The sequence below is a fragment of the Ovis aries genome, chromosome 4 (assembly GCF_016772045.2).
Source record: "Ovis aries strain OAR_USU_Benz2616 breed Rambouillet chromosome 4, ARS-UI_Ramb_v3.0, whole genome shotgun sequence".
Taxonomy (NCBI): Eukaryota; Metazoa; Chordata; class Mammalia; order Artiodactyla; family Bovidae; genus Ovis; species Ovis aries.
The window spans coordinates 41750519-41776519 of record NC_056057.1 but is presented as its reverse complement, the minus strand read 5'-3'; the positions used below and the strand labels follow the sequence as shown (position 1 = coordinate 41776519).

Genomic DNA, 26001 nt, shown 5'->3' with positions numbered 1-26001 from the left:
AAATTGATTATCCATGTTTCTAATCTCTATTGATCCAATATCTGCTTCTCTTTCTTTTCTCCTCTACACTCCCTTCTTATCCTCCACACTGAGTTTATATCAGTTAACCATTTAATATCTTCATCCTATTCAGTGTGAATAAAACATACTATCAAATAATCCATTTCTCCCTAGGTGGGGAACTTTCTCCTAAAAGGTCAAAATTTTGGACAAGTATTTCTCAATTTTCTTTTTGCAGAACTGTTTCTGTTCCATGTGGTTTCTAATTAACAACATTTGGCAGTTTTTGTTTTATAATCTGGTCACTTAATTGCTTCAGGCACTTCCTTTATCTCAACAAGATGCAGACTTCAAGCAAAACATAGACCAAATGGCTTAAAACATTTCTTAAACTTAGCATTTGTCACATACAGGCTAATCAATAGTTATTATTTTAGCAGACTTACTGAATCATAATAGAAAAAGTGATGTGAGAAAGGTGCTCTTCAAATGATCATTTTCTTTTTTCCTTTTTATTCCTAAGGCATCTCTCCTATTGGCCAAGTCATTGTGGAATGATTAATGGTACAGGTAAGAGCATATGAAAGTGAAAAAGAAAGTGTTAATCACTTAGTCCAGTCCAACTCTTTGCAACCCCATGGACTGCAACCTCTGTCCAAAGAATTTCCCAGGCATGAATACTGGAATGGGTAACCATTCCCTTCTACAGGGGATATCCTTGACCCAGGGATTGAATCCAGTCGCCTACATCGCAGGCAGATTCTTTACCGTCTGAGCCACCAGGGAAGCCCAAAAGAGCATATGGTTTGTGGTGATAATCACAGTGAAACCAACTGCTATTTCCCCAAAATCCACTTCCATATTTACAATGTTCTTGGAGCTGAGGGTATGCATTTACATATCTCTGTATCCCTACAATGTAATTCAGAGTCTCTATTTTTATGTAGGCTTAGTAAATATATGTGTAATGTGATGAAATTTCTCAAAATTAGCCACCAAGGATGAGCCTTTACTGCATTCCGGGGAAATGTTTGTTTTGTACACGTAATGAACTCCTTCCTGACCACAGAAGTAAAACATTAGAGAGGTTTAGAGTAGTGATTACACCTTTGTAAATACTGTATAGATAATCACTTAAACCTGAAAGAATTAAAATATCAACATAATTAAAAAAGATAAGTTATGCCTCCAAAGATTTCAAGCTGAAGTAGAATCAGTGAACTTTCAAGCAGAGCTCTATTTTGAATAAGATGGTCAGAAAGAGAGAGAAAAGAACAACAACAACAAAAATAAGGTTACCGGTAACCTAACAATGAGAAATGTATGCAAAAATGAACATTCTGAATTAGAGTTACGAAAAAGTACTATGTACTTAGATTTAGAGTATGGTTCAGTTCAATTCAGTCGCTCAGTCATGTCTGACTCTTTGCGACTCCATGAATCACAGCATGCCAGGCCTCCCTGTCCATTACCAACTCCCAGAGTTCACTCAAATTCACATCCATCGAGTCAGTGATGCCATCCAGCCATCTCATCCTCTGTCATACCCTTCTCCTGCCCCCAATCCCTCCCAGCATCAGAGTCTTTTCCAATGAGTCAACTCTTCCCATGAGGTGGCCAAAGTACTGGAGCTTCAGCTTTAGCATCATTCCTTCCAAAGAAATCCCAGGGCTGATCTCCTTCAGAATGGACTGGTTGGATCTCCCTGCTGTCCAAGGGACTCTCAAGAGTCTTCTCCAGCACCACAGTTCAAAAGCATCAGTTAAGAAGTGCAATTATAAAAAGCTAAATCAAATACCATGAAGTGAGCTTTCAGTTGCTAAGAAGCAGAAAGTGAAAGTCACTCAGTCACGTCTGACTTTTTGTGACCCCATGGACTATACAGTCCATGGAATTCTCCAGGCCAGAATACTGAAATGGGTAGCTGTTCCCTTCTCCAGCAGATCTTCCCAACCCAGGGATTGAACCCAGGTCTCCCGTATTGCAGGCACATTCTTTGCCAGTTGAGTCACCAGGGAAGCCCAAGACTACTTCAGTGGGTAGCCTATCCCTTCTCTTGGGGATCTTCTCAACCAAGAATCGAACCGGGGTCTCCTGCATTGCAGGTGGATTCTTTACCAACTGAGCTATTAGGGAAGCCCCAAAGAACAGTATAATGTTTATAAAGTCAGTTAGGCAATACTTTATAGGAAAGTAATATAATAAAGATGAAAAATGTTAAATACAAAGTTAGATAAAAAGTAGGGAATAGAAAGCAAACATAGGAAGTGTTTACTCTTGCAAATGTGCTGATGAATTTTGCATGTTTACTTAATTTTCTACTTTACTTAATTTTTAACACTCGTAGAAAAAAACCAGCAAAACCATTGTTAACTTTGCTTTGTAGTGCGCTTTGAGTCATGAAGTGTATGAAGAAATTCTAAGTAGTTCTTTCTTCCAGTAAGTTGTCAAGTGTACCAATACCACTAACTCTAGTAATTTCATAAGCATAAACTTCATACTGTACCCTCAGATAGAGACAGAAATATGCTGTTGTTTAGTCACTAAGTTCTATCTGACTCTCTTGCAACCCGATGGACTGTAGCCCTCCAGGTTCCCCTGTCCATGGGATTTCCCAGGCTAGAATGCTGGAGTGGGCTACCATTTCCTTCTCCAGGGGGTCTTCCTGACCCTGGGATCAAACCTGTGTCTCCTGGACTACAGGCAGATTCTTTACCACTGAGCCACCTGGGAAGCTGAAATATACTGTGCTTCTCCTAAATAGTAAAGGGGTCTTTATGGGTTTAAGAAAAAATTAAACATTGTTTTGTCCAAAACTAAGAAACAAAGATATTTTTTTAAAAAGCAGGTAGAAGTGAAGTGAAATGAAGTCGCTCAGTCATGTCCGACTCTTTGCGACCCCATGGGCTGTAGCCTACCAGGCTCCTCTGTCCATGAGATTTTCCAGGCAATAGCCCTGGAGTGGATTGCCATTTCCTCCTCCAGGGGATCTTCCCAACCCAGGGATCGAACCCGGGTCTCCTGCATTGTAGACAGACGCGTTACCATCTGAGCAACCAGGGAAGTGGACTTATTAATGATAATAACATAAATACATGAGCATCAGGCACAAAGTTAAAAGAAAGAAGAAAATAGCAGTAAAATTAACTAGGAGCAAAGGTTGATTAGACAGGCCAGGGTCTCTGATGAAACCCTGTGAGAGAGATTCTTGGTTACTGCACTAGGAAAAGAGACTAATGAAAAGGCTCTAAGGAGTTTTAATCATGATTCTGAAATACTTCCTCTACCTTCTTCAACAAACTTAAAGAGATATAAACTGATAATATTGATTTACATTTGGATGTACTAAAGAACGAGAGCCTGGCTAACATCAGTTATCTTATGATCATGACCCACTATAATTGCTGGTCTCTATGACATAATCTTCAATGATATTTCATGATTTTTTTTTTTTTACAGATTTTCAATACATTCTTTTCTTTTATGACTAAGGTGTTGGGAAGGTAGTCATAGACAATGCCCATTCAGGAACAATCTTGGGAATTTAAGCTAATTTTCAATTTTCCATACTCTCAATATCATGATCTAATTCACTGCGATCATCTGTTGCATTTCACTTATCACAGGAGTGGAAGTGTAATGTAATAAGATCACAAGGTTAGTGCAGTTACCAAAAAAGAGCATGTATTCGTAATTGAAGGATAGGTTTTACTGTTTTGAACAAACACATTCAGTGGTGGCTCATTTTGGTGATATTCATTTGTGGAGTAAATGGAGGAACTGTCTAGCTATTTCTTATATCCACTGTATGCCATGGATTATAACTATAGTGTTCACTTGCTAAGTTGTGTCCGACTCTTTGCAATCCTATGAACTATAGCCTGCCAGGCTCCTCTGTCCATGGGATTTCCCAGGCAAGAATACTGGAGTGGGTTACCATTTCCTTCTCCATGGGGTCTTCCTGACCTAGGGATCGGATCCACATATCTTGGTTGGCAGACAGATTCGTTACCACTGAGCCACCTGGGAAGCCCTCATAACCATAGCAGAGATTCAATAAACTCTACAAATGTCCTTTTTAGTTTCATGTGTGCTTTCCCCAACATATTCAGGAAATTCTATTTAGTGAGAGAATTAAATAAATGACTTAAAAATATTAATCTGCTGTTAGGGCAGATGAATGAATCACTATTTAAAGTAAGAACAACATTTACCAAACAGGAGTTCCAAATGAACCTCAAGGTAAGAAAAGTGCTACTCTACATATATGGTAGGGATTTCAAAAAGTAAACACAATCACAGTTTTAACAACCTGTGGTTTTGCCATTGTACACATTTTAAACTTTATTTTTAAGGGGTAGGAAAAGTTAATATGAATGGATACCAGTGAATGTGTATAGTATATAGACTTGTTGAATATGGTAGCTACTAGCCATCTTCACACTTAAGCAGCCAGAATAAATAGAGATAGGCTGTAAGTAAATATTAGATCTGGAGTTTTGTTCATTATTATGTTGATTACAAGTTTAAATTATATTTTGGATATGGTGGGTGATATAAAATATACCTGATACTTGTTTTATTTTTTAAATGTGGCTACTGGAGAATATCAATGTTATATGTACAGTTTGCATATTTCTCTTAAACAAGCTAAAATCAAGATTTCCAGATTTTTCTAGGACACATACTCCACCTAATCCCTTGCTGTTGGCTTGATTTCTAAATAGACGGAGCCACATTTCCACCTTTCATTGAGAAGAATCGGGTACTACAATTCTTTTCCGCTGACATTTGCAGGTAAGACAGTCACTGATATAGTTCTGTAAGTCAGAATTCTTTCACCAAGTGACAAAACACAGACCCAGAAGTTCATACTTAATAATCATAGTATTTGAGAAAAATAAAATATATTCTCTAGGAAGTTTTTTCTTGATGTATTAAAAATAAATATAGAATTCATAATATGTTAATAAGCTTTTTAAAAAATTGAAAGTTATAGAAGAATATTTTGCATAATGCAAATCATTTTCTTCTTTTTCATTTCTAAGCAAGACATTCTCTTTCTTTTGCTAAACTAGTAAAATGGTAGGGCATGGCCCCACCATAGCAGCCTCATTCTCAGTGTGTTCACAGCATCCTCACAGACATCAAGGAACAGATTGTTCTTACAGAAAATCAATAAGGCAACAGAGATGCTAAATGACACAACAGAGCAATTAGACTTAATTGATATTTTTAGAACATTACATCCTAAGATAACCAGACTACTGTGTATTCATTTCAAGGGCACATGGAACATTCTAAAGGGGAGACCACAAACTAAGACATATAATAAGCTCCAAAAAATGTAACAATTTCTAAGATGCTTAGAAACTACTTTAAGCATCTTTTATGACCACAATGGCAGGAAACTAGAAATCAACCACAAAAAGAGAAATGAGAAAAAATGACTACATGGAGACTAAACAACACGCTACTAAAAAAAAAAAATCTATGATGGAATCAGAGGAGATTAAAAATACCTTGAGACTAATGACAATGAAAATATAACCAAACAAAGTCTATGAGATGCAGCAACTGCAGTCATAAGAGGGATGTTTATAGCAATACAGGTCTCCCTCAAAAATCAGAAAAGTCTAAAACAAAGTAACTTATCTAGAATACACTCACACAATATACACAAAAATAAATGCAAAATGGCCTAAAAACCTAGATATAAGAAACAACACCATAAAACTCCTAGAAAAGGACCTAGGCAAAATATTCTCTGACATAAATAGCAGCAATGTTTTCTTAGGTTAGTGTGCCAGGGCAACAGAAGTAAAAGCAAAAACAAACAGATAAGACCTAATAAAACTCAGAAGCTTTTGCATAGCAAAGGAAACCACAAACAAAATCTAAAAAGGACTTACAGCCTGGGAAAAATTATTCACAAACAATCAAACTCAAAAGGGTTTAGTCTCCAAGAGATACAAACAGCTGACACAGCTCAATATCAAAACAATAACAACCACCCAATCAAAAAATGGGCCGAAGACCTAAATAGACATTTCTCCAAAGAAGACATACAGATGACGAGTAGGCATGTGAAAAAAATGTTCAACATTGCTAGTTAGCAGAGAAATGCAAATCAAAACTGCAGTGAGGTATCAACTTGACACCAGTCAGAATGACCATCATCAAAGCAGCTACAAATAAATTCTGGAGAGGATGTGGAGGAAAAGGAACCCTTCCGTACCGTTGATAAGAATGTAAACTGGTGCAGCAGTTTTGGAAAACAGAATGGAGGTTCCTTAAAAAATATAAATAGAGTTGCCAGCAATCTTACTCCTGAACATATACCCAGAAAAGACAAAAACTCTAATTAGAAAAGGTATATGCACCCCAGTTTCTCAGCAGCACCATTTATAACAGGCAAGATATGCAAGCAACCTAAATGCCCATTAACAGCTGAATGGATAAAGACCTGGTGTATATATACAATGGACCATTACTCAAGACATAAAAAGAATGAAATAACGCCATTTACAGCAACATGGATGAATCTACTGACTACCATATTAAGTGAAGTAAGTCAGAGAAAGACAAATATCATATGATGTCACTTCTTTGTGGAATCTTAAAAATGGTACAAATAAACTCATTTACAAAACAGAAACAGTTTCACAGACATAGAACATCAACTGACAGTTGCCAAAGGTGAAAGTGGAAGAGGGATAAACTAGGGGTCTGGAATTGACATAGACATACTACTCTATATAAAATAAACAACAAGGTCCTAGTGTAAACCACAGGAACTATACTCCATACCTTGTAATAACCTATAATGGAAAAGAATCTGAAAAAGAATGCAAAACTCTTTTGCAACCTCATGGATTGTAGCCCTCTGTCCAGGGAATTCTTCAGGCAAGAATACTGGAGTGGATTGCCATTTCCTCCTCCAGGGGATCTTCCCAACCCAGGGATCAAACCCAGGTCTCCTGTACTGCAGGCAGATTTTTTACCACCTGAGCCACAAGGGAAGCCCAGTTATATAAATATTTAATTTACAGAAGAAAGTAGCTCTGAAAATGCCTTCAATATAACTACTCCATAGTAATTTTGAAACAAAAATTATTTTCTGAAGAGTTTGAAAACAAAGGTAAAAATAGTTCATACTCAGGTAGGTATTGAGCCTTGGTGTGTCATAAAATGGGCTTCCCTGGTGGCTCAGACAGATCTGCCTGCAATGCAGGAGACTTGGGTTCGATCCCTGAGTTGGGAAGATGCCCTGAAGAAAGGAATAGCTACCCACTACAGTATTCTTGCCTGAAAGAATTCCATGGATAGAGGATTACAAGAACTTTTTTTCTAGGGAATTAAGCAAGAATTCTAACAAGATTATATCCAGATTTTCTAATTTAAAGCAATAATATAAATTAATTTAATATAAATATAAAAAAAAAAGAATCTCCAGAATGAGGTTCCCCAAATGAAGCTCTTTCTTATCTGTGTTTAGGTCATTTTACGCTGTGTTTGGAGCCGAAATTAATCTAAAAGGAATCCCTGTGTATAGATTTGTTCTTCCATCCAGGGTTTTTGCATCTCCACTTCAAAATCCAGACAACCACTGTTTCTGCACAGAAAAAATTATCTCCAAGGATTGCACCTTATATGGTGTGCTAGATATTAGCAAATGCAAAGAAGGTATGCAAAAGTTCTCATGTCACAATTCATGGCCTAATCTGCAATATTCTTTAAAATGTAAACTTCACTCAGGATTCCTTTTCTACAAGAAATCTAAAGTGAGAAAGCAGTAAGGGCAGAAAGTAAGGGTAATAGTAGGACTTTTTCTTTCATTTCTGTCCCACTTTCAAGGCCCCAGTTGTTTCCGTGTTGCAAAATTTCATTTAGATAAAACCACACTGATACTTCCCTGAGCTACTTTGGAAAATGTCTCTTTAGGTCCTCTGCTCATTTTTTAATTGCGTTATTTTTTCAGTTGTGTGAATTCCTTGTATATTTTGTATGTTACTCATGTGTTATGCAAATATTTTCTCCCACTCATTAGGCAGCCTTTCATTTTTGACGGTTTCCTTTTCTGTGCAGAATCTCTGCTCCTTTTAGATATAGAGCAAAATGAAAATAATTCTCAGAATACTCTGAGCATCCCAACTTATCTATCTGACATTTTTGTAACTTTTTTACGCTAGGAAATGGTAAATAAAAGTAAGCATATTTCAAGATGTCTCTGAAACAAAAGTTGATTCAATCAATAAATTGGGAGTCTCTCTCATTTTGCTTATCTTCATGTTGGAGTAGGTGAGAATAAAGAAAGAAAAGCCTAGTAGGTGATGATAAAGAAAGAAAAGCCTCTTAAATAAATTCTCAGAGACATATTACTGCCTGAAACATGAAGGTATATGGTTGTATTAATAACTATGTGTTCAGTAGCTAAGCTTTATATATTGAAAATAAACACTTAAGGGATGAACAACAGAAGTTTATGTTTTATTTCTGATCAAAAGTGATCAGATGTAATACTTTTCCCTCACCCTTATCCCTCAATTTCTATTCAAGGCAACTCTATGTTTCTTTTTCTATTTTTTTAAGTTAAAAAGCTTTATTTTCAAGGAAATCTTTTCTGAGTGCTATATGAAATGAGGAAAATAATTTATCCCAAATGTTTCTTAAACACTGTTTTCAGGAAGACCTGTGTACATTTCACTTCCTCATTTTCTACATGCAAGTCCTGAAATTGCAGAACCTATTGAAGGCTTAAGTCCAAATGAAGAGGAACACAGCACATACTTAGATGTTGAACCTGTAAGCAAATATATTATTGATCTGATTGGTTTAGTACATTTTACTGAAAGAAAAATTAAATTTTCTTCTTTCTGTTAATCATATTTATGATATTTATTATATCACAATGTAGATAAATTAATTTTTTTAGTGAATTATAGTTGATTTACAATGCCATATAATTGCAGGTGTATAGCAAAGTGGTTTAGTCATATTTATATATATATATATATGCATATATATATATATTTCAGATTCTTTTCCCTTATTAAAAAATACTGAGTGTAGTTCCCTGTGGTATATAGTAGACTCTTGTTGGTTATCTAGTCTACATAGAGTGATGCGTGTATATTTACTTACTTTTACTTCAAGGAAAATAATGTTGGTTATCTTCCTATTGTTGCTTATGAAATGCCAAAGTAACTCTATTTTACTTTTTCAACATATAGAATTTTATAAGCATTTTTAATTGTTCATAATTCATGAATAGAAATGATGTTATTCTTATAATTGAATTAAAACAATTTAGTATAAATTACAATCTTATTCTCATTTTATACTTAACTGTGAATATTCCTTATATGAGGGGACACTGTAGATTACAAGGAACTAAAAGATTTTATGGGTATATGTGCATTTAAAGCAAGATATACTTAGCATCTAGAAAAATCTATTAGGTTTCCTGTACTGTAACAGTTTCAACTTTTAATTTATTTCAAATATTCTTTTCAAAAGTTAAATGGCATGCTAGAATTTTAGTAGCCACATTTCATTTTAAATAATACTAGAAGTAATGCTGTAATTATACTGATGATACACAGGTTCTGACTGAATATATTTTTGACCATATATAGTTCAGGATTTAAACTGACTATATGAGTTCACTACTATTGTTGATTTCCCAAAACCAATCACATAAATATCACAGATCTAATGAAAACCTTGATAGTAGTTTGGGCAAAGAAATTGTGTGTGTGTGCATATATACACACGTGTGTATATACTCGTGCATATACACAAAAATGTAATTATGAAGTTTTATGTACATAATATTTAATATGTTCAATTAATTAATTTCATAAGTTTTAAGTACTATAGTTTCACCTTAATTTCTATAACAATAAGTTTTAGATATTATAAACGAATTATTTAAAAGAAGTTGGTGATTATTTTAGTTTCTCTCTTTTTAGATAACTGGATTCACTTTACAATTTGCACAACGGCTGCAGATCAATATGCTAGTTAAGCCAGCAAAAAATATTGTGTGAGTCTCTTCAACAGGTTCATTAAATTTTTAGTATTTTCTTGTCAGAAAGTGAATATATGTATGAAATTAAGCAGAAATAGTACAAAATTAAAACTTCTCTTTGGCTTAATATCATGAAATAATTCCTAAATGCTTATAACTTTGTAATTTAGAATTATATCTAGTACCTATTGAAATGGTATTTATACATATTCTGGTATTAGCATTTGGTGACAATGCTCATTTTGCTAGTTGTCCAAATACTTCCATAACAATTGTTTTTAAAATTCAAGTTTACTGGGTATAAATTATCAAAAGGGAAAATATATACTTACAAAAAGTCAATCTAGTTAGAAATCTATATTAGATTTATAGGAATGAAAGATGTCTGAGAAACAGACATATTAAAATTTAAAGGATTCATTATAGGGAACAAGAAACTTAGTAATTTGTAATTTTTTAGAATTTTTTAAAATGTTCAGAAATTTCTGAACACTTATTTACACTAGCAGTTACTAACATTTGTATTAAATATTTGTATTATTTTAGTATATATTTTCATAATTATTTTCAATGTTTATTACAGAGCATTAAAGGGTCTGAAGCACAACTATTTGGTGCCTATTCTTTGGCTTAATGAGGTTAGTATTTTTATCTATTAGTCACCAAAAATGATAAACATAGAAAAAGCTTTCAAAGTGTGAAAATAGAATATACATGTATAGAATTTGAAGTTGTATATGTTCCATTACTTATATGAGCGAGTTTATATGTTATTAAATATATAAATATTTTCAGAGAACCAAGCTACACAGAAATATCAAGGTTTACATTAGTTTCCAGTGCTTTTATTTCTGGAAGATGAAGTACTTCCTAAAATTTTAGATTATTTTCATAATATGACTAGAAAATATTTTTCTTATCATACTGCTTGTGCTAGGAAAGAGGTACGGATATATGTAACTCCAAGAACTCACTGTGACTATTATAGTGCTAATAAAAGCAAGTTAAGCTTATAATGAGCAAGTAAGAATAAATGTCAGCAGTCTATCCAAGTACCTGACAAGATATTTTTAGTACAAATCATGGAGTCCATTAGCCACAGAATTAGGAAAAGGACTGCAGAAGTCTTTAGAGGAAAGAAACTGTTGACCTTTGCCATTTCCCTCTGTCACTAGGAAACATTCTTTGGAAAACTTAAAGATATTTCCATGAGACTGTTGTATAGATCAATAAAGTCAGTGCATATAACATGTTCAAGGGAGGAAAATTGTATTTCTCTAAATATTCAACCTTGACATTTATTGCTTTCTTTGATATACAAAAGGACTTTCATTGGCTTGTCTTATGAAGATAACTAACACAGTGTTTTCATAAAGGACTGATACAAAAGTGGAGAGTTTTGAGTAACTTGTGAAGCTAATGAAATGAAATAATGCTAATAGTTATCTTGATTGCAGACTGCCACTATTGGTGATGAGAAGGCAGAAATGTTCAGAAATCAAGTGATTGGAAAAATAAACCTCCTTGCCCTGATAGAAATGATCTTAATGAGTGTTGGTGCAGTGATATTTATTGCTTTTACAATATCATACTGTGCATGTAGACTGAAGAATGCAAAATAAGTAAGTAAAATATATAACAATATATATATGGCTTTAGTAACATTCATTTATATATTACTTGCTATTTCATCAAAAAGGGGTTACAAGTTAGGCTGTAAATATTTCTGCACATGTCTGGCCAACTATCATTTCTGATACGTCCTTGAAGTTTTGAAGCTTAATGAAAATTAAAACATCAATGAATCTGGGAGGAATGGGCTAAAATAGGAAATTGTCACATGATGTGTGACAAAGAATATTGCACAAAAGCTATATATGTACTTCTTATTTCTAGCTAGTTAATTATATTAAAATTACAGCTAATTAACAGATCACTAAGGAAATTTATGTAAAATTGAAGATGGTGGATATTTGGGGAGACTGGGATTTACAAGGGAAGAGAAAATAAAAAGGAAAAGGAAATGAGTTAAAAATTAATGACAAATGAAAACAATAAATGATAGAGATAAAATAAGATAAAATATGCCACTTTAAAATGAAAATAGCGTATTAATATGAACAGGATTGTTGCATATATACATGCTATCCAAAATCACAATGTGCACCACAAATGTGTAATGTGGAAGCCCTAATGAATGATTAAAATACATGAGCTTAAATTGAATATAACAGTACAAGAAAACAGAAGACAAACAATGTTTGTAACAAAATTACATTACTCAGAGTTTACAGGAAAAATCAGATAAATACAGACAGATTTGAGTTTTGGCAAAAACTATAGAGGTGTTTTAAGCCTCTGCTTTAGATACCACTGCCCATGCCCTCTTATACACAGAGGAATGAATGCCTGAATGTATCTTCCCTGAGCCTTTCTTTAATAATCATACATGGCATAGGTGTGACCCATAGTTTCTATCTGCCATCTTTCCAGGAACATCAAAAAATATATACAATCAAAGTAAAAGCAATATACTTGCTATGAAAAACCATAACTTAAAACAAGTCTTGTTGCTATATGCTTCCAATCCAAGTGCGGATTTTAAGTTGTCTTATGTAGAAATTCTGGAGCTGCTATTGATAATTACTGAGCTTTTAGTATGTGCCAAAGTCATGGTAACAATTTTATACGAATTATCACAGCTATTCCCTAATAATATTTTATGAGTTTCCAATAAGCAAGGATTCATTAGCATCCATTGTAAATTATGGAGTCATTTCTGAAAGTCATAAATTTAAACAGAGCAAAATTATCCATTTTCAAAGTGTGATATCAGTCAAAGTGAATGTCAAGAAAAATTAAATGGAAAATTTGGACCAATTTTTTTTTTTTGGATTATGAGATTTTGAGTTTGAGCCTAGGAAGGCACCTCAATCTTTCTTTCTGATTTCTGTCACTACTTACTAAAAAGAAGACAGGACAATTCTACAACCCATTTGATAAGAATGTATTCAAAATGCTAAACTAATACACTCACATCATAACACATAAAGGATATATTGCATCACCTTTAAGACCTGTCATCAGTCTAATAATAATTAAACAAAGTAATCCAATTTATATAATAAACAAAAAGATCATCCACTGAAAAATTAAAATATAATACAATTTGTTCAAGTGGAAAAACATGCTTTTCAAAATGAAGTACAATAGTGGTAAATTTTTTTCTATATTGTTCTCTATTGAAACTACATGAACAATTTCATCAGTGCTTAATGAGCCCTGAACATCAGTTATCATGGTTTTGTACCTGGCTATATGAAGGCGAAAGACTGAAAACTTCCCAGAGTTCCTTTCTCAACATGTATTAATATACTGGTTTGCCTTAACATCTGATTGTTACAAGGAAAATTACTGCTTTTTACACAATGACATATCTTTTTCTTTTCAGATAGAGAAAATTTTTTATGTAGATTAATTTATTTACTAGATTTAGAAAAATCCCAGATAATAGATGTTCTTAAACAAACCTCAGTTTTGAATATCACAATTATGCCTTTTGGAAGATTTATAGATAATTGAAAAATAAGGAGATGGATGTACTAGAGGGAATAAAGCAAAGATGGTAGAGTGAAGGTGTGGTTTTACTCAATGGATCACAAAGAGAACAAGCCAACAGTCTTTTCTAAAGCAGTAGTACATACACAGCTAAACGGAGGATGGTCTGAAGGGACAGCAAGGAGTGGAAATGCTCATGCAAAGCAGATATAATTAGTGACCCTCCTTATCTGACTGTGTGCAGCTCTTGAGAGTTGGGGAGGAAACTTCCATGTTCCCTGGAATGGGAAAATAATTGCTTTATCGATAAAGTGCATCACAGAATTTTTCTCTCCAGCTGGAGAAATTGGGCTAATCACTAGAAAATATGACACCTTCAGTACAGAATTTAAACATTACCTGTTTCATTTTTCCACAGCTTTCCAGTAAGTACTTACTTTTCTTTTCCTTTCCAGGAAGCAAATGAGTCTTTGTGCACCAGTTACATCAGGACCATTATTAATATCGACCTATAAAATGAAGATTTAATATGCTTTATTTTTGCAAAATATACCTTATAGTTGAATAACTTGTGTCACTTTTTTTTTTTTTTGGCACTGAGCAGAAGCACATTTCAAAGGATTATTAAAATGTCATTAAAATCCATACCTTGAACAACAACAAAAGCACCTTTTAAAATTCAACATGTTCACAATGGAATGGATTTCAGTTTCTACAGATGTGGCTTGGGTACAATCCAGTATTTTTATTTCTCCACGGGATCTTCCCAACCCAGGGATTGAACCCAGGCCTCCTGCATTACAGATGGATTCTTTACCAGCTGAGCCACCAGGAAAGCCCAGCTCTTCTGGAAACCTGAGCTAATTTTCATCTTTCTGCTCAGTTGCATACAGCTTATGCTTGGAAACTTCAGAATGCTGTGCTATTACTAAGAGGTGTAAATGATAACGCAGATATTATGGTGTGGAAGATCATCAAGTACATAATGTGCATTCAGAGTTATTTGTTGTAATATTTCTTGCTTTCATAGTCACCCCAGAAAGACTGGTTTCAAACATTAAAAGATGCTGTTTCTCAAAATCTTGCGCTTTGTGCAATTCCTATTGTGTCACAAAACATTTACTCTAGTTTTCTATCTGATTATTCTATCTGAATTTTTATTTCTTATGAATCTCTATTTCCTTCTGAAATATTATTTCTAAATTCAACCTTAACAAGATTTTTCCTTAGCTAACTTTTGAGCCAGTTTGGGGAAAATGAAATAAAAAGATACTTGGCCATGCTTTAGAGTCGCAGGTCTTAAAATCTAGATTATGAAGGATCTTTCCTTTTCATTAGATGGCATGTTGGTAGGAAACCCTGCTTTCCTCAGCAGGGGTTCACTACTGGTTGAGACCACAAGTCCTCCTAAAAAGGCTCCCCATAGAAAGGAAGATAGACCACATTCTTCTCTGTGTTTTAAACACAGGTTTATAGCATAAACTGTTGGTAACTAGTTTGCTTGGATAATAAAATCCAGAATAATTTAGTTTCTTCATGTTAGCTGCCAGGCTAAACCCTGAAAACCTCACAATGAGATACCACCAATTCAGGATGATATTTTGAAAATCTGAAGATACTCAAAACATATTGATGTAACGTCCTTGCATTTAATTGGGAGGGAAAAAGTAACCTCCCAATGTATGGAAATCTACGAACCAAGACATTCTCTTCAGATACTTAAAAGTCTACTTTCTTTGCATTAGGATATCTGTGAACATTCTAGTCTAAGAGAAATACAAAGGAAACTTTACTTCTTAAACTAAGTAGGACTGGATGCTGTAAAGTAGAAACTCTTCAAAAGAAGTGGACGAAAATTACATATCTACCTCATGGCAGAACTGCATAACCAATCAATAATTCATTTTTAAATTTTCATATAGAAATGCATATCATTGTATGTAGGTACCAGGAAAATGATTTTCACTTATGTGTCTATAGGTAAATACATGCATATTCTAAACCCTATCATTCCTCACCATGCTTTCTCTAAACTCTATATATTAATTATAAAAGGAACAAGAATTCATACTCAAACATTACTAAAATACATGAAAAATACCCAATAGAAAATATACTTCCTTTAATACGTGAGACATAGATTTTTTACATGAAAAGTGGATTTGGATGTCTGTATGTTTCTGTGTGAATGTGCGTGTGCTGAGTTGGAAGTGGCATTTTTGAAAATGTATTAAACATGTGACTTGTTTGACCAAGGCAAGTGTCAATGTACACATGGATGAATCTTCATTCTTTACTCCATAGAAAATCTGTACTATTTGGTAAAGTGGCACATTTGCATTCTAAAGTATGCTTAATCTCTATTAAAATATAGTTGTTCAAAACTGAAGTTTGAAAATGAATAGCATGTGCAAAGGAGTTAACCTAAGTTAGGAATCTATAGCATCTTAAAATGGGTGTGCGCTGAAAAGAATGTGAAGAAAGAGAACAATCTACACAACTTTCAGTTTTCAGGAAAAGTAGTATAATTTAAAGGAAAAAAAGGTGTAGTAATAAGGAAAGATGGTTATCCATGAAAATTTGTTCTTGTGAAAATGCTGGATATTTGCATTTGGAATTTTACACATGTATTAATCTGTCTATCATAACCCATTTTCAACGTCTGAACTATACACTGACCATATTTAGAGCTGGAGTTTGTTGCAGGTGTGTTTCAACTGTCAGTTCAGAGTTTCAGGTTGAAGTTCAATATATCAGATACACTGTGGCTGCTTTCTCTTTGTCTGCCTCTTCAGGCCCATCTACAACTTTAAATAACCACTCCACTTAAATAATCACTGCCTATTACATATTTCTGCATATACAAATGGGATTACCTGTTTGCTTTTCTGAATTATTTGCAGTAAGCTTAGCTAATAAACTAATAAGGAGTTAGTGTTGAATACTGGTATCAAATACATATAGGCATACTCTGCTTTTTTCTTTCCTATATCAAAGACAGCTGCAGTTTTAAATATTTGTGAGAATAAAAACTCCCTCTATTAGAAAATGATTTGCTTTCCATTTATAATTTTAAATGTGCTTTACTTCAATACTGTTTGATATGCTACTATAATTGTATATTTGCTGTTCTGTCTATATACCAGTTTTGACATATTAACTCCTGTTTTCTTTTCCCAACTGTTCTCAGATGCTAGTAAGCTTATATGCAAATATTTCAGAAATGCTCCATTCTACACTCTCAAGAAGAGAACTGTGACATAGTTAGGGCAGACATAAATGTTTTAAAGTCTTGTTTTTTAACTGTGTGAAATCCGAGTCAGATGCATTAGCATTACCTATAAACTTGCTAAAAATGCAGAATCTCAGTTGCCAACTCAGACCTACTGAATCAGAACTTGTAGTTTCAAAGGATCCCAAAGAGAAAGAGAGAAAGAAAGAGAGAGAGAGAGACAGACACAGAGAGAGAGAGAGATAAGAAATTGGAAGAGTCCTGATTTAAGAAAGATTGAAACTGAATTACCTGTGTAACAGCTTTATTTGACCTGTTCATGGTAATAGTTTGATTTATCACCAGACTGACTAAAAAGATAAAGAGAGCAAAACTACAGAAGTATAATGAGATAAGGGGAAATCCAGCAGACTTTAAAATTTTCTATAAATATTTCACTAAGTTTTGCCCATTGCCTGTTGAGCTTGTAAATGCTATTTCCAAATGGTGCAATTCAGTCCAGTTTGGTCATTCAGTCATGTCCGACTCTTTGCGATCCCATGGACTGCAACAGGACACGCCTCCCTGTCCATCAATGAGTCGGTGATGCTGTCCAACCATCACATCCTCTGTCATCCCCTTCTCCTCCTGCCTTCAGTCTTCATAGCATCAGGGTCTTTTCAAATGAGTCAGCTTTTTGCATCAGGTGGCCAAAGTATTGGAGTTTCAGCTTTAGCATCAGTCCTTCCAATGAACACCCAGGACTGATCTCCTTTAGGATGGACTGGTTGGATCTCCTTGCAGTCCAAGGGACTCTCAAGAGTCTTCTCCAACACCACAGTTCAAAAGCATCAGTTCTACAGTGCTCAGCTTTCTTTATAGTCCAAAACTCACATCCATACATGATTACTGGAAGAACCGTAGCCTTGATGAGACAGACCTTTGCTGGCAAAGTAATGTCTACTTTTTAATATGCTGGCTAGGTTGGTCATAACTTTCTTTCCAAGGCGTAAACATCTTTTAATTTCATGGCTGCAGTCACCATCTGCAGTGATTTTAGAGCCCCCAAAAATAAAGTCTGTCAGTGTCTCCACTGTTTCCCCATCTACTTGCCATGAAGCGATGGGACCAGATAGCATGATCTTAGTTTTCTGAATGTTGAGCTTTAAGCCAACTTTGTCACTCTCCTCTTTCACTTTCAAGAGGCTTTTTAGCTCCTCTTAACTTTCTGCCATAAGGGTGGTGTCATCTGCATATCTGAGGTTGTTGATATTTCTCCTGGCAATCTTGATTCCAGCTTGTGCTTCATCCAGCCCAGTGTTTCTCATGATGTACTCTGCATATAAGTTAAATAAGCAGTGTGACAATATACAGCCTTGACGTACTCCTTTTCCTATTTGGAACTAGTCTGTTGTCAGCTGTTATGTTCAGCTCTGTTGCTTCCTGACCTGCATACAGATTTCTCAAGAGGCAGGTTAGGTGGTCTGGTATTCCCATCTCTTGAAGAATTTTCCACAGTTTATTGTGATCTACATAGTCAAAGGCTTTGGCATGGTTAATAAAGCAGAAATAGATGTTTTTCTGGAACTCTCTTGCTTTTTTGATGATCCTGCAAATATTGGCAAATTGATCTCTGGTTCCTCTTCCTTTTCTAAAACCAGCTTGAACATCTAGAAGTTCATGGTTCACGTATTGCTGAAGCCTGGCTTGGAGAATTTTGAGCATTACTTTACTAGCATGTGAGATCAGTTCAATTGTGCAGTAGAGCATTCTTTGAGCATATTCAGATGGTAACAGGAATTTATAGGTTCTATATGGCAGAGTAGAGGGTGAGGCGGCAGTAACTTTGTACTCTCAAGATTTCTGAAATGTGTTATTTGCTTTGCTTTACAATATACATGACAAACATCCATGTTTACTGTATGTAAAGTAGGACATAGGTCATGGGTAGGGCAGAGATACTAAACTCTGGAGATACTCACCAGAGTTTATCTGAGATGGAAATTATGCATTGGAATAAAGGCACTCTTGAGGACCCTCGAGTTTTATATATCACATAAACTATAAGGAATATATTAATAGCCACAGAGCTTTAGCCCAACCCTAAAGCTGCCAGAACTTACACAGACCTGGGAAATAGACTCTTGGAGGGCTCAAACAGAACCTTGTGTATACCAGAACCCAGGAGAAAGGAGCAGTGACCCCACAAGAGCCTGACCTAGACTTGCCCGTGAGTGTCCAGGAATCTCCAGTGGAGGTGTGGGTTGGCAGTGGCCTGCTGCAGAGCTGGGGGCACTGAGTGTAGCAGTGCCTGCATGGGACCTTTTGAAGGAGGTCCCCATTATCTTCAATACCTCCACCATAGTTTGGCTCCAGGTAAATAACAGGGAGGGAAAACAGCCCCACCCATCAAAGGAAAATTGGATTAAAGATTTACTGAGCATGGTCCTGCCCATAGGAACAAGACCCAGTTTCCCCCTCAGTCAGTCTCTCCCATTAGGAAGCTTCTATAAGCCTCTTATCCTTCTCCACTGGGGGCGCAGACAGAATGAAAACAAAAATCACAGAAAACTAACCAATCTGATCACGTGGACCACAACTTTGTCTAACTCACTGAAACTACGAGCCATGCTGTGTAGGGCCACCCAAGATGGGCGGGTCATAGTGGAGAGTTATGACAGAATGTGGTCCACTGGAGAAGGGAATGGCAAACCACTTCAGTATTCTTACCTTGAGAACCCATGAATAGTAGGAAAAGGCAAAAAGATAGGACACTGAAAGATGGACTCCCAGGTCAGTAGGTGCCCAACATGCTACTAGAGAAGAGTAGACAAATAACTCCAGAAAGAATGAAGTGACGGAACCAAAGCAAAAACAACAGCCAGTAGTGGATGTGACTGGTGATGGAAGTAAAGTCCAATGCTGTAAAGAGAAATACTGCATAGAAACCTGGAATGTTGGGTCCATGAATCAAGGCAAATTGGAAGTGGTCAAACAGGAGATGGTAAGAGTGAATGTCAACATTTTAGGATCAGTGAAATAAAATGGACTGGAATGGGTGAATTTAACTCATATGACCATTATATCTATGACTGTAGGCAAGAATCCTTTAGAAGAAATGGAGTAGCCATCATAGTCAACAAAAGTCATCAACACAGTCCAAAATGCAGTACTTGGATGCAATTTCAAAAACGACAGAATGATCTCTGTTCATTTCCAAGGCAAACCATTCAGTATCACAGTAATCCAAGTCTATGCCCCAGCCAGTAATGCTGAAGAAGCTGAAGTCGAATGGCTCCATGAAGACCTACAAGACCTTCTAGAACTAACACCCAAAAAAGATGTCCTTTTCATTATAGAGGACTGGAATGCAAAAGTATGAAGTCAAGAAATACCTTGAGTAACAGGCAAATTTTGCTTTGGAGTACAGAATGAAGCAGGGCAAAGGCTAATAGAGTTTTGCCAAGAGAATGCACTGGTCATAACAAACATCCTCTTCCAACAACACAAGAGATGATTCTACAACATGAACATCACCAGATAGTCAATACTGAAATCAGAGTGATTATATTCTTTGCAGCCAAAGATAGAGAAGTTCTATACAGTCAGCAAAAACAAGACTGGGAGCTGACTATGGCTCAGATCATGAACTCCTTATTGCCAAATTCAGACTTAAATTGAAGAAAGTAGGGAAAACCACTAGAACATTCAGGTATGACCTAAATCGAATCCCTTACAATTATACAGTGGAAGTGAGAAATAGATTCAATGGATTAGCTCTGATAGACAGAGTGCCTGAAGAACTATGGATGGAGGTTTGTGACACTGCACAGGAGGCAGGGATAAAGACCATCCCCAAGGAAAAGAAATGCAAAAAGGCAAAATGGATGTCTGAGGAGGCTTTACAAATAGCTTTGAAAAGAAGAGAAGCTAAAGGCAAAGGAGAAAAGGAAAGATATACCCATTTGAATGCAGAGATCCAAAGAATAGCAAGGAGAGATAAGAAAGCCTTCTTCAGGGATCAATGCAAAGAAATAGAGGAAAACAATAGGATGGGAAAGACTAGAGATGTCTTCAAGAAAATTAGAAATACCAAGGGAATATTTCATGCAGAGATGGGCACAATAAAGGACAGAAATGGTAGGGACCTAACAGAAGCAAAAGATATTAAGAAGAGGTGGAGAGAATACACAGTAGAACTATACAAAAATGATCTTCATGACCGTATGATCACTCACCTAGAGGAAGACATCCTGGAATGTGAAGTCAAGAGGGCCGTAGGAAGCATCACTGCAAACGAAGCTATTGCAGGTGATGGAATTCCAGCTGAGCTATTCCAAATCCTAAAAGATGATGCTGTCAAAGTGCTGCACTCAATATGCAGCAAATTTGGAAAATTCAGCAGTGGCCACAGAACTGGAAAAGGTCAGTTTTCATTCCAATCCCAAAAAAGGCAATGCCAAAGAGTGCTCAAACTACCGCACAGCTGCACTCATCTCACATGCTAGTAAAGTAATGCTCAAAATTCTCCAAGCCAGGCTTCAACAGTACATGAACCGTGAACTTCCAGATGTTCAAGCTTGATTTAGAAAAGGCAGAGGAATTAGAGATCAAATTGCCAACATCCGTTGGATAATTGAAAAAGTAAGACAATTCCAGAAAAACATCTACTTTATTGACTACACCAAAGCCTTTGACTGTGTGGATCACAACAAATTGTGGAAAATTCTTTAAGAGATGGGAATACCAGACCAACTGACCTGCCCCTTGAGAAATCTGTATGCAGGTCAGGAAGCAACAGTTAGAACTGGACATGGAACAGCAGACTGGTTCCAAATAGGAAAAGGAGTGCATTATGTCAAGGCTGTATATTGTCACCCTGCTTTTTAACTTATACACAGAGTACATCATGAGAACTGCTGGGATGGATCAGGCACAAGCTGGAATCAAGATTGCTGGGAGAAATAGCAATGACCTCAGATATAGTGAAGAACTAAAGAGCCTCTTGATGAAAGTGAAAGAGAAGAATGAAAAAAACTGGCTTAAAACTCAACATTCAGAAAACTAAATCATGGCATCTAGTCCCATCACTTCATGGCAAATACATGAGGAAACAGTGGAGACAGTGTCAGACTTTATTTTTGGTGGCTCCATAATCACTGCAGATGGTGATTGCAGCCATGAAATTAAAAGATGCTTGCTCCTTGGAAGGAAAGTTAAGACCAACCTAGGCAGCATATTAAAAAGCAGAGACATTACTTTGCCAACAAAAGTCCATCTAATCAAAGCTATGGTTTTTCCAGTAGTCATGTATGGATGTGAGTTTTGGACTATAAAGAAAGCTGAGCACCGAAGAATTGACACTTTTGAACTGTGGTGTTGGAGAAGACTCTTGAGGGTCCCTTGGACAGCAAGGAGATCCAACCAGTCCATTAAAGGAAATCAGTCCTGAATATTCATTGGAAGGACTGATGCTGAAGCTGAAACTCCAGTACTTAGGCCACCTGATGCGAAGAACTGACTCACTGGAAAAGACCCTGATGCTCGGGAAGATTGAAGGCGGAGGAGAAAGGGACAACAGAGGATGAGATGGTTGGATGGCATCACCGACTCAATGGAAATGAGTCTGAGTAAACTCCGGGAGTTGGCAGTGAACAGGGTGGTGTGTCGTGCCGCAGTCCATGGGGTCGCAAAGAGTCAGACACTACTGAGTGAATGAACTGAACTGAACAGTAAAACAGTAGGCTCAATTGCATGCATAGAAAATGTATAGAGAGGAAGAAGCATCAGAGGCAAGAGAGGAGAATACAAAGACAAGGGCTTATTTCTAGGGAAGAGTGAGCCTCTATACAGTAATAGAAGCATAAACAAGGCCAGTGCAGAGGAGAGAACCGAGCTTGGACCTACCTAGGCTCATAGAGCCACAGTTACAGCTACTGTTCTACTACTGCTAATACCACATTCATTCTACACAGTTGAGGACTATGTTTTATTATGGAAAGACAGGCCTACATGAACGATTGGAAATACGTAGTTGGTATAACTCCACATCCTAAGTATTAAAGAGCAGAATTTAATTGCTGGAGACTTCATAGGAACCTTCATAGGAATCTTCTTCTTTTAAGAAGACAACTTCTTCTTAAAATGGAAATTTGGATTGTGATAAATTATTAAATATTTTCACTTTCTGATAGAGATCAGGGAGCAGGATTCTAAAACTTTTCTTTATTTCTGAAACTTTTATGAAATAGTAACATCAGTTATGTTGTATATTTTCCACAGATATCTTAACAACCCTTTTAAATTAAAGGCCCCATAAGATTGTGAAACCTATCTGTATTAGCAGTTAACTTCCTTCTGCTTGTCCCCATTCCCTTCCCACCCTAGCCCTGCCATCAGCACGTGAGCAGCATGTTTAGAGAAGTACAAGGAGGGGAATCAGTGGAGTAATCAACTGAACGGACAGCTGAGTGACAAGGATTCAGAAATTTTTCTACAAATAATTTCTTGCTGAAATCTGTTACTTTGCTTCATTATTTATGTTATCAGAATATTTAACTCTGGTTCCAGCTGAAGCTGGCAACACAGGAAATTCCTGAACTCACCTTCTCCTACAGACACTTCGAACCTACAGCAATGTAAAGAACAATTTTCTCCGAAAAAACTAAAAACTAGCTGAGCAAGTTTTCTGACACATAGAACAAATGAGAAAAACTCCACATCAGGGCAGGTAGAAGAGGCTGCAAAACAATCCTGCCATTGTCAAGAAATGGTCATGGTTAAATCTAACCTGGAACATCACCTAAGGAGGAAAAAGTCTAAGCCCCACATCAGGCATACTAACATTTAGTAACTGCCCTTGAGAGATGAGCACACAATACAACTAGACCTGAAAGCCAATGTTTCTCTCATCCATGAGGAACTAGAAAATGAAAAAAGTGAGGTTCAAAGTTAGCAGAAAGAAAGAAATAAAAAAAGAGCAGAAATAAATAGGGACTAAAGACATAGATAAGATCAGCAAAACTGAAAGCTGATTCTACAAAAATATAAACAAAACAAAAAAACCTTGGGTACATGCACCAAAACAAATTCAAATAAATGAAAGAATTCAGATAAAATCACAAGTGAAAGAGGAAATATTACAACTGATACCATAGAAAAACAAAGGTTAATTAGATACTATTGACAATTATATGTCAATATATTTGATCACCTAAAAGAAATAAGGTAAATTCCTAGAAACATACAACCTACCAAAACTGAATCATAAAGAAACAGAAAAACTGAATACACCAATTACTATTAAACAGCTTGAATTAAAAAATCTAAAACTTTTCACCAAACAAAAATTCAGGATCTGACAACTTCATTGGTGATTTCTATGAAACGTTCAAACAAGAATTGATAAAAATTCTTCTCAACTCTTCCCAAAAACAGAAGAGGAAACATGCCAAACTCATATTACAAGTCCAGCAAAATTATCACATAAGAAAGGCACAAGAAAAGTATAGATCAATATCCCTGGTAGACACAGATGCAAAATTCTCAACAGAATATAAACAAGGCAAATTCAACAACACGTTAAAATGCTTATACACTGTGAATATGTGGAACTTATTTCAAGGACACAAGGATTGTTCAACACGTACAAATCATTCCATGTTATACACCACACTAACAAAATGAAAAATAAAAGTCACGATTATCTCAATAGATACACAAAAAGCATTTGACAAAATTCAACACTTATTTATGATTAAAAACTTCCAACAGAATTACAGGAAACGTACCTCAACATAATAAAGGCCATTTATGACAAACCCACAGCTAACATCATATCCATGGTGAAAAGCTGAAAAACTTTCTTCTAAGATCAGTAACAAGACAAGGGTGACCACCCACAATTGTTACTCCACATACTACTGGAAGTCTGAGCTGCATCCATCAGATAAGAAAAAGAAATGAAAGATGTCTACATTGGAAAGGAAGAGGTAAGACTGTCTCTGCAGATGACTCGATATTATAGGCAAAAAGTCCTAACGATTCTGCCAAAAAATAAAGAAAAAAGAAAGACACAGTTAGAACTAGTAAAAAAAATTCCATCAAGTAGCATGATACAAAACCAAAGTACAAAAATGTTGCCTTTCTATACACTCTATAAACTCTCAGACACAAAAACTAAGAAAACAATCCCATTTGCAATTGGTTCAAGATGAACCATGCACATAGGAATAACGTAACTGAGGTGGTGAAAGATAAATTCTTTCTCCTAAATTCTGCACACTAAAAAATGAAATGATGAAATAAATAAGTCACAAAGATCTTCCATGATCAGGAATTGAAAGAATATTTGCTAGCTTAAAACTCAACAGTCAAAAAATTAAGATCATGACATATGGTCCCATCACTTCATGGCAAACAGAGGGGGAGAAAATGCAAGCAGTGACAGATTTTATTTTCTTGGGCTCCAAAATCACTGTGGACAGTGACTGCAGCCATGAATTAAAAGGTGCTTGCTTCTTGGATGAAAAGTTATGACAAACCTAGACAGCAGAGAACTCACTTTGTCAATAAAGGTCTGTATAATCAAAGCTAGGGCTTTTCCAGTAGTTGTGTATGAATGTGAAGAGTTGGACCATAAGGATGGCTGAGCACCCAAGAACTGATGCTTTTGAACTGTCGTGCTAGAGAAGACTTGAGAGTCCCTTGGACAGCAAGGAGATCAAACCAGTTGATCCTAAAGGAAATTAACTGTGAATATTCATTGGAAGGACTGATGTTGAAGCTGAAGTTCCAATTCTTTGGCCACCTGATGTGAAGAGCTGACTCACTGGAAAAGAACCTGATGCTGGGAAAGACTGATGGCAGCAGGAGAAGGGGGAGACAGAGGATGAAATGACTGAATGGTATCGTAACTCAATGGACATGAGTTTGACCAAACTCCAGGAGACAGTGAAAGACAGGGAAGCCTGATATGCTGCAGTCCATACGGTCACAAAGAGTTGGACATGACTGAGAGCCTGAAAAACAGCCGTGATGGAAAACAGGTGGAGGTTTCTCAAAAAATTAAAAATGCAATGAGGTCAAGCAATTCCACTCCTGGGTATTAGAAGAAAACAAGAACCTTGATTTTGAAAGATTTCTACATTCCCAATATTGCTGCAGCATTACTAACAATAACCAAGATCAATCAATCAAT

At 35.9% G+C, this 26001-nt stretch overlaps 1 protein-coding gene across 18 annotated transcripts in view; it reads left to right on the top strand.

The window, feature by feature from the left end:
* LOC101114861 (platelet glycoprotein 4-like) overlaps positions 1–14671 on the top strand; it is a 61074-nt gene extending 46403 nt beyond the window's left edge. For 15 of the 18 annotated variants that reach the window (XM_060414605.1, XM_060414604.1, XM_042248479.2 and 12 more), the window contains 8 exons: positions 524–570; positions 4728–4797; positions 7499–7686; positions 8687–8805; positions 9975–10048; positions 10617–10671; positions 11491–11655; positions 14047–14671. In XM_060414605.1, coding sequence (XP_060270588.1) covers positions 524–570; positions 4728–4797; positions 7499–7686; positions 8687–8805; positions 9975–10048; positions 10617–10671; positions 11491–11655 — 718 coding nt within the window. In that variant the 3' untranslated portion in view covers positions 14047–14671. The remainder of the gene's footprint in view (positions 1–523; positions 571–4727; positions 4798–7498; positions 7687–8686; positions 8806–9974; positions 10049–10616; positions 10672–11490; positions 11656–14046) is intronic. The other 3 variants (XM_060414607.1, XM_060414606.1, XM_060414609.1) reach the window with 1 other exon arrangement.
* Positions 14672–26001: the final 11330 nt, after the last annotated feature.